General features: G+C 36.7%; 1 protein-coding gene across 1 annotated transcript; it reads left to right on the top strand.

The window, feature by feature from the left end:
- The first annotated feature begins 1,287 nt into the window (after positions 1-1,287).
- LOC144411743 (carnitine O-palmitoyltransferase 1, liver isoform-like) lies at positions 1,288-8,131 on the top strand. Its single transcript, XM_078110276.1, has 6 exons — positions 1,288-1,703; positions 2,266-2,476; positions 3,167-3,322; positions 4,381-4,515; positions 5,588-5,673; positions 7,216-8,131. Exons 3-6 carry the CDS (start codon positions 3,233-3,235, stop codon positions 7,370-7,372), a joined length of 468 nt encoding a protein of 155 aa, XP_077966402.1. The 5' UTR covers positions 1,288-1,703; positions 2,266-2,476; positions 3,167-3,232; the 3' UTR covers positions 7,373-8,131.
- Positions 8,132-9,901: the final 1,770 nt, after the last annotated feature.

The raw sequence follows: 9,901 nt of genomic DNA, 5'->3' as shown, positions 1-9,901 counted from the left end.
ATGGGATTTATCACGGGGTAGAGGAAAGCCGTTAAGACGAATTAATCATATTGCGAAAACACAGCCTCTCGTCCGGTTAACAGTCCATGACGCGTACTGGCATGGGAATGGTTGGCCAGTGGGCCCATGGTATCTGATAGTTCAACATTTACCTTTTTTAATTGGACATACATGTTTATCCTGCGGAAAAAACTGATATGACAACTTGACCATATGGCTAACCACCAATCCATGTCAGATACAGGGTTAGTTGGCCAGTTATAGGACAGGATTCAAATATTTATCTTAGGAGAGAGGAAAACTGATAAGACAACTTAATCATATGGCTATCCACGTTCTCTCATCCGCTTACCAGTCCATGACAGGTATGAGAATAGTAAGCCAGTTATTTGTACAAAGCTCATGGACTTGTGGCATCTGATAGGTGAACACTTTGGGTGTCGCTGCTTGATAACCATTTTTGGTTCTCCGCGACTCCTCTTCCCCATATTCAATATGTGTATTCAATATTACTAGTTAAACATTGTATAGTATTCATACTGGATGGGTAAAACAAACTTGACTATGCCATACCGCGACCGATTGGCCTGTTACCAATCCATGTCAGGTATGGGAATTGTATAAGTCAACCAGTTATTGGTTTCAAATGCAGGATAGAGCAAGTGTGATTGAACGTGGAATACTATTTGAACTGGAAATTACGGGGTTGACTATCACAGGCTGAAACTGATGGAAAAGTTCAAAGGTCGGGTATCAGAATTTCTCTTGCTGCTTCAATAATTTAAGCAACATAGAAGAACCTGTAACGGAACAGCGGTTACATTAACCACTCTACAGTATAATCACGTTCCATTCAACCATTCTCAGATTATGTAGTTGTGATTACAACAAGTTCATACTCATAGGTTATCAATGCGACAAGAAGACCAGCTATGTGCGCTGGCTTCAGTGAGCAAAAGTTATTCAGGTATACACTAGGTGGCAATAGAGAACAACAAATCGCTAACACGAACTTTAAACTAATTGTCAATGACTACAAGAACATTCTTCATAATTGTACTGTATACTGGGAATTTTTTGTGCAGTACATTACAAAATGTAATGTTGACCATTAACAAGTGTTAATGTTGATGAACAAGTTAATAGTAAACACGACTCCGAATAATTCAGCCGCGTGGAGGCAACATGCAGCGTATCCATGACGACTAGATTTTAATTTCCGGTAAATAGCGGATTTTTTTTAAATTTAATTGCTGGTATTATACCGTTATCGTCCCCGTTTTCTGATCTGTGTTCTTTGTTTCTGTTTACCTTAGGTTAGGCTATTGCACCACCTTTCTGGTCAAAAATATCAAGTATTTTGTGGCGTTTAGAGCTGCCGCAAAATCATGGCGGGATTTCCAAACCATGGCCGCTAAGACCAAACCCTAACCTACGGCGAATGACTTTTAAGCTGTCACAAACCAATAGCGAGCGGCGGTGGTTATTACGACAGCAATTCAAATACCACCAATTTTGCTGCCGTAACCACCAACTCAGGGCGTTTTCTTTAAATCTGGGGTAAACAGAGAGTCGTTGCACGCGATCGAGAAAGCGGCGTTTGTGGTTGTTTTGGACGATGAATCCCATGTGTTAGACGTTGATGACGTGACAACTTTCTCAAAGTTCGGACGTTTGCTGTTGCATGGAAAATGCCATAACAGGTGATTGAATTTTATTGTAATTTATTTTTTTGAGGGGGGAGGTCACGTTCTGAATTTGCCTGAGGTTTCTCAGGATAGATATTATTTTAAGAGTTTTTTGGGGGGTTTGGGAGGAGGTCACTCTCTCTCTTCGACTAAGGTTCAGACAAGCTATGATAAAAAATTATGATGATATTTTTCCACAAAGTATCTCATAACAATTTTTTTCTGTTTTGTTTCTAACCCTAACCTGGTACACACACTATGGAACATTATGTGCGAGTGAATGCCCGGGCTGTGAATTATGCTGGAGTAGAGGCTTAGTTTGGCAAGTTTTCATTGGTATCAGAGTTTGAGCCGTAGCCATATTTCCATTTTTTCAGAGTCATGACAGGCCCCAACTCATCCAGGTTGCAATAAATTAAGTATGCAATGCTGAACTTGGGAGTTCTTAGTCCTAAAATTGTATCTCCTTAAGCGAGACCATGACAGCCTTTTGTCTAAAAAACTTGCCTGTGAGTATTTATACAGGGCCTTGTTTTTCGTGACTTCTAGAGGCTAATAAAAAATAAATTCTATTCAGATGGTTCGAAGTTATTTGCTACAAAAACGGACGATTTGGAATGAACGCGGAACATTCCTGGGCTGACGCTCCGATCATGAGCCACCTTACGGAAGAAGTCTTGTATGATGAGTTTGCGAACTTTGGATATAATGATTACGGTACCTGCGTCAGAGAATTAACTACAACCCCCCTTTCTCCTCAGCGTTTAAAATGAAACATTCCAGAACCTGTAAGTGTTGCTTTCAGATTAAAAATATTTTGTGTTCGGGAACACTAATTTAATGCCAGGTGGAATCAGTCTTTCAATCTTGGCTATTTGATTGAAAATATTATATGTGGGAACACTAATTTAATGCCAGGTAGAATCAGTCTTTCAATCTTGGCTATTTGATTGAAAATATTATATGTGGGAACACTAATTTAATGCAGAGTGGAATATCTCATCCTGACCTAACCTACTGCTCAACTGAAAGTATATTGTGTATGGGAACACTAGATTAATAAAGAGTGGGATCAATTATCACTTGAGCTATTTGATCAGATATATATATTGTAATTGGGACTGTTTCAATCCAAGGTAGAATCTCGCTCCCATATTAACTATTTGACTAAAATTGTTTTGTTTTGCTTTTGGGAGCCATGATTTCATAATCTCATTTTATGATATTCAGTGGTTCCCAACCTGTTACGGCTCGTAGTCCCCTTCCAGAGGCTTTCAGCACTCACGAGCGCCCCTTTTTATCATTTTTTATCTTTTTTTTATGTAATCATTTTTGCACATAGCATTGTGGCCCCCTGAAACTGCTCTGTGGCCTCCAGTTGGAAACTGCTGTTCTATATATGAGCATTTTTTGCTTGGTAGCGCTGATTTTATACAGAGTTGAATCAGTATCCTAACAATTAATTTTCCTTTATACAGTGCATCGACGTCATTTAATCAAGTCTAAAGATTGCAAAGCTTTTGTCTGATGACGTAGACCTCCACATGTTCACATTCGGAAAAGGATTGATCAAAACTTTCCGAATGTCTCCTGATGCTTTTATCAAATTGTCTCTTCAACTTGCACATTTCAGGGTAAGAGAAATTTTTTCAAATTGAAAATATTTTCTAAATTAGGGGTGGGAAAATTTTTTGTCGGTGGGCCATATAACCAACTAGAGCTCGATCGATATCACTTTTTGCCGCCGATACAGATATTGATATATCGGCCACTATTTGCCGATAACCGATACCGATATTAATATAAATATATTGTGAGCCACACAGTGGGCTTTTATGATGTACCTCATGAGTCTGTAGTTTCATTTTCATTTATTATCATTGCAGTGAGACCTTTACGACGGGTCGTATCACTAACTTCAGACATCTAGCTGGGCCGCATAAAAAATTTAGTTTTTCATCACACAACAAATTAAAAATTCTCTCATTATAAATATTATTTATTCAACAATTGAAATTTCGAGTTCTTGCATAGTTGTTAACATCTGCTTTGAAGGCTTTTGTATAGCCTTACAGTAATAAAGGCAGCGGGCAAAACGGCGAAAGACCACCATGTGTTTTGCAATGTAACTAAAACATGTTTTTGGTTCATACATAGCAATTTTTCGTAACTTAACATATGTTAGACCCTCAAATTTCTAGTCTAGTTATAACAGGGGTGGCCATGGTTTTTAGACCAGGGGCCAAATATTTTGCCAAACCAGACTGGCGGTCCATGTAAGTGAGACATAAAAAGTTACATTTTATGAACAATATTCAGTGTTACAAAAGCAAAAGTGGAGAACAATGGTGCTAAAACTAAATTTAATCGCATACTCAACAAATTCCTAGAGTTTTTTTAGCTAAAACAACCAAATTTGGTTTTAGTTTGGCTGTGGCAGCATTAGGCGGGCCAGATTGAATTACCCAATGGGCCGGATTTGGCCCGCAGGCAGTAGTTTTCCCATGTCAGCTCGAAGACTCTTGAAAACCCACATTTTTCGGCCAGGCGGAGCTGCTAGCTGTTACGGCCTTATCAAATAGAAATTTCTAGTCTAGTTATAATATATTTCATAACTTGACCATAAAAAAGATCAGACCGCTTTCTCATATTTCTTCCCTTTTGAAATAAAAAAAAATCATTTTTATTACAGGTCAAAGGTCATTTCAGTTTGACTTACAAAGCCTCGAAGACGAGATTGTTCCGAGAAGGAAGGACCGAGACTGTTCGTTCATGCACGACTGAATCCTGCGCTTTCGTTCGGGCCATGGAAGATTCAGAACAAACTGTAAGTTTATTTATTTACTAAACCAAGTTGTGCTCAATGCTCATTAGAGCGTGAGTAGACAGAATAATGTAGTTATAATAAACAGGCGTCGATGCTGTTATTTCTTGACTCACTTGAAATGAAATAGTACGAACTATTTGTGTTGTAATATAGGTTAACTGAGACTTTCAAGTTATGTAACTGTTAACAAAGCTTTGTTTTCCCGCTCTCTTGATTCGACAATGTGCTTTACACAACTCTTTCGCACGTGCATCCTCGAGTTTCAATTTAGTGTCGAGATGGTTTTGTTAACGTCCTAATAACACTCTCTTAAAGTTTTTTAGAAACATGTTTTTACCCTCAATTTGAACTCAGTACCTACAAGCCACTGGCTAACGCACCCTTTTGAAATGTAAAAAAACATTTTTGTGTAACATACATAGCAATTTTTCGCAGCTTGAAATGCTTTTTAGACCCTCAAGATAATTGAAAACCTACTTTCATCGGCATCTGGTAGAGAATGATAGCTGTTTCTGTCTAACTTGGCTATTAAATATTCAAAACCCCCCTCCTTTAAAAATTCCTGGCCACGCTTCTGTAGACAAAGCCTGGTTCTGGGATACCAGGCAACGTGGTGATAAATTTTGATCGTTTTTTCTGCGACTCTTATTTTGGTAGGAATTGTGGCGGGGTGGTTGGGGAATTCCACTCAAAAGACAGTTCTAAACTATTTTTTCTCCCCATTGGCCAAAGCAAGTTATTTGAAAGGGTACTAATAGAAAAGTTGCAAGCTAGTATTAAGCGAAAGTATGTTTTATTCAAAAAACATGATGAAAATATGTGGATGGAACATAAATTTTAAAACTAAATAAATGTAAATATCTAAAATAAGGCGGGCAAGATCAAATCTAACAAATATTTTTATTTTGAATTAGCTTCACGCCCCCTCAAAAAATAGTTTACGCCCCCCTTGGGGGGCACCCCTCTGTTTGACTATTACACTAAGCTATGCTTGAAACAATCCAAGTCAATAGGGGGGAGGGGGAATTCCCACAAGGCCCCAATTCTAAATCGATCTTTTTTCCCTCCATAGGTCAAGGAATTGATCGTCATTTATTCAGTCTCTACGTCGTGTCAAAAGATCTCAAAATCCCTTGGCAGTCTCCCTTTCTGCAAAAGGTCAGAATATCATTTTCCTTTTTTTTTTTTTTTTAATTTTTTTTTTATTTATAACTTTTTCTTATTGTTTATATATTTCTACTCACTTTCTAATACGCTAACCACATGTGATGTTTTGTGTCTTCGCTCTGGACAAACCTAATAAGTTGTCACTGATGATTTGTAAGGGGCTGCATTTTTTTTAAGGTCTGGGTTCAATTTATTTGGGCAGGCAATACTGGGAAGTGGGAAGGTTCTGATTCGCTGTTGGTATTAATTCCCCCCCCCCTTCTATAATTTCAAACACCCCCCTAATTTTGAAGTATGATACCGCACTTTATTACCTAACTTAAGTATAATTGTATTTGAATATCCAGAAGGTAGAACATTTATCAGTGCAGATGGTCTGTCAAATACATAACACATTTTTATAAGTTACGAATAGTTTTATCGCTAATAGGAAAATATTTATCAACGTTCTAACCCTCTAAAATGAAATGCTGAGGTACATACTGGCCGTAGGTTCCCATATCTCTACTATGTGAGAACCTCCTGTTCTAGAAGTGACAGAATCTTTCCAGTTTAGCCGATTCAATTTATTACACCCTGGGTAAGGTGCGGCGACATGATGTTTGAACTCAAACTATCGTGTAGGTCCAACCCCTTAAACATTAGAATTAAAGACTAAAGTAAAAGCACAAATAAACTTGGATTTCCAGATCTATTAGTCTTCATTGCTTTTCAAAACACTTGACCCGCTTTCATCATTGCCTACCCAAATTTATTGCACCTCTGGGTGAGCTGGTGAGCAGAGTTTTTTATTCGGCCAACATAGTCTCACACCATAAACATTAGCATAAAAGTAAAAACTGAAAGCATAAGTTGTTTTCATGCTGGTGCAAGCTATCGCTGAAACATAATTTTCTTTCTCGCTGTTGCAACTTAGTGCATGTTTATTTAGAAATTCACGAAATTTTATCCGTAAAAAATTTGTCAAAATGGCTGTTATGGAATTAATTTCATCTGGTCACATTGACATTTCAAACCCCGCATTATTTACTCATTCGACCATGACTGCCATTAGATTCTCAACCATATGACTCTCTAGTCATTATCGTTAATCAAATATTTTTCTCATTTTAACCCTGCATTTTCGGTCATCATACATCCAACCATGACTGCCATTCATTTTTCAATCATGCGGCGTTCTATTGCATATTCATCAATTTTTTGTTCAATTTATCCCCGCATTTTTGTTCATCAGACCATGATCCTCCAGCCAACATTCCTAATCTCAAATTATTTGTTCATTTTGGCCCTGTATTTTTGTTCCTCCGACCATAACTATGTTTTAAGTGTTTCACAAATGTTAGTTCATTAGATAAAAAATCATATAGAATGTTATTATCATTCAACCCTTCATTCAACTGTGACTGTCTTTATTTGTACCCTTCATTTTTAGTTATTTAGGTTGTGGCAGCATCGGGCGGGCTTGTCTTATTAGATTACCATATTCATTTTTTTATCATCATCTTATCTTAACTGTCTTTTTTTTTTATCTAGGTTACTCTCTGATTACACTCTTTTGAATGTATTTATATTTCCATGTTATTATCTCCTTATCTATTTATCTTATCGGAACTCATCTCGATTTGCTGATAACATCGAACAAGCAATGATGGATGTGAAGGACCTCTGCGAATATGCAAAGAAAAAATAATATAAGAAAAAAACAAAATAAATTAGGAATTATTATTAGGTTTTAATGCATTGTGTTTTTATAAAATAAGGGGGGAGCACTGGGGGTAAAAAAGTAGGGGATTTTATTTTGATTTTACTTATACTTTTGTGTGAAAAAGCGTGTTCTATTTTTTCTGTAATATTTACTGATTGTGTTTTTATCTTAGTGTAAAACAGATTTGGAAACCAAAAAAAAAAAATTTCTGAGGGATGGGGGAATTTTTCAAACAAATTTAGTTTGAGTAAAATTTCATATAAATCACGATTCAGCATACTTGCATAAATATATTGACAATCTTGAACAAACTGGCAGTGACTAGGTATCAATGTAGGCTCTGAACTTTTTTTCTGACCTTTTTTTCTGCCCCCTCTCCCTCCCTTTAATTTTCGTCGTCTCACTCAGGTGAGAGCTGTATACAGCATATATATCCAGACATGTTTTTCAAGTTTATTTGAGAATTTGGGTGCATTTGCCTGTGGTGAGGTCACAACACAGGACTCAGAGAGATTATGACATTTTTTCTCACACCCCCTGTCCCCCCACTATTTCAATGTCCCAGCCAGGAAGGAAAACCGCTCTAGTGGGTGCTATTTGTTGGGGTCCCGTTTTTTTTTCTCCCCCTCCCCTCTTTTTCCAAGATAAACTCCTATGTTGTGCTCCCCCGCTTTTTCATTTTCAGTATATTCAACATATCAACCACTTTGTATTTGCTTTTCGGGAACACCACATAGTCACAAATATTTTTGATAATAACCCCCCAATCCCCCCCCCCCCCCCTCCCCCCCAAAAAATAAAAAAATAATTTGTGTAATATATTCATATTTACATTAACAAGAATACAGCATAGATGTAAAATAGAATAAAAAAATTTCTTAGTTCATTGTTTTGACCCTCACAGACGTATTAAATGAAGGTAAAAACACTTCAACAATTACTAATTAAAAAACAACAAACTTGGTTAAGATAATATTGATAACTGACTTCTTAACAAAATTGAAATTGTAAACGGACTTTATGGACACCCTGTATTTATGAAGCATTTTAGATTTGACATTATATGATTATATATTGGGTTATGGCATATCCTATAGGGTTAAAAATGGCTCGTGGATCGGGTTTCTCATATAATTATTATAAAAGACACCGACACAATTCCTTATGACAATCTACTTATTTAAATGTGGCGTTCCCTTTACTTTTATTATATTTATGATCTTCTTTGATAGACTGTTAGGAATTGAATCTTTTTTGATGTTTTAATTATGATTCCAGGACTGAACTTCGGAAACCAAATTTGATAATGAGAACTGTAGCCCATATACAGGGGCATAGCCAGCATGGGGTTTTGAGGGTTGCTCCTCCCTTTTTTAAATGTAAAAAAGGCATATTACTGATTTAAACATAGCAATTTTTCGTAAAATAAAATGCTTTTTGAACTCCTGAAAACCCATCTGCTCCAGCATCCTTTTGAAATGTAAAAAAAGCAATTTTATGTAGTATGAAACACTTTTGACTCTTGAAGACCTACACGAACGCCTGACGAACCTAGCTGTTACGGTCTAATTTGGAAATAACAAATTTCAAAACGTACACTTATAAAGTAATACACGCTTTAATTGTCTGTAAAGAGAACTTCTTTGACTTGATTTTTGAGTTTTTGTCGAAATTATAATTCTCATCATTAGAAGTCCGAAACTATATAATTAATGAGAGAATTCCAAACTTTGACCACAAAAAACTAAGACTCTGTGTCCCATCTCTACAACTCTGATTCTGTGTTCGAATTTTTGGTGAAATAATATTTTTGTATGAGTTATGTGTGATTATTCAAGTATTTATTCGAGCGTATTTTTTTCGCAGGGTGGTGTATTTTTCTAATTATCATATTTTTTAGGAGCATGTCATTTACATTACCAGAATCTCAGAATGTGTTCAAGTTTTGCTTTTTATATACAAGCCCAGGCGCTCTGGAAGTATTCACACCAAGATGATGCACAACCTGAAAAACCTAAACCTGGTACACATACTATGTTCAGGTTGTCCGCCTTCTTGGCACGAATACTTCGGGATCACCTAAGCTCAAATTGATTTATTGTGTGATACCAGCTTTTTTCTCTACTGGATTTAAGTCACAGCGCTCATGGTTATTTTTTCGTTAATTCTTGGTGTCCAAAAGTATTTTTTACTCTGAATATTCCAATGGATTGTGAAAATGATGCCATAGATGTGGGTTATCCCGAAGTATGTGCACTAAGATGTTTAGATACCAGGTTAGAGTTCAGGTTGTGCGCCATCTTTGTGCAAATATTTCCGGAGCGCTTAGTTTTAAATTTTCGACTCCGGACTCTACTCTAGTAGTCTCTACTTTAAGGACTCATTGGCCCCCTGTTTATCATTCCAGTGGTATTTATAGTTTTAAATATCCCCGGTTGGGAACCGCTGCTCTAGTCTTTGAATACAGCTTTCCAATATCAATAAGAGCAATTCAAACTAAACTCTGCCGGACTC

Source organism: Styela clava, chromosome 2 (assembly GCF_964204865.1).
Source record: "Styela clava chromosome 2, kaStyClav1.hap1.2, whole genome shotgun sequence".
In the NCBI taxonomy this organism is placed as follows: domain Eukaryota; kingdom Metazoa; phylum Chordata; class Ascidiacea; order Stolidobranchia; family Styelidae; genus Styela; species Styela clava.
Note: the sequence above shows the minus strand (reverse complement) of the source record. Positions and strands in the feature narration are given on the sequence as shown.

Bases quoted from the DNA above. Each gene is read 5' to 3' on its own strand.
- LOC144411743 (XM_078110276.1), top strand. From the start codon at position 3,233: ATGTTCACATTCGGAAAAGGATTGATCAAAACTTTCCGAATGTCTCCT. The intron at 3,323-4,380 runs GTAAGAGAAATT...TTTTTATTACAG, and splicing joins TTCAACTTGCACATTTCAGG to GTCAAAGGTCATTTCAGTTT. The intron at 5,674-7,215 runs GTCAGAATATCA...TTTTTTATCTAG, and splicing joins AGTCTCCCTTTCTGCAAAAG to GTTACTCTCTGATTACACTC.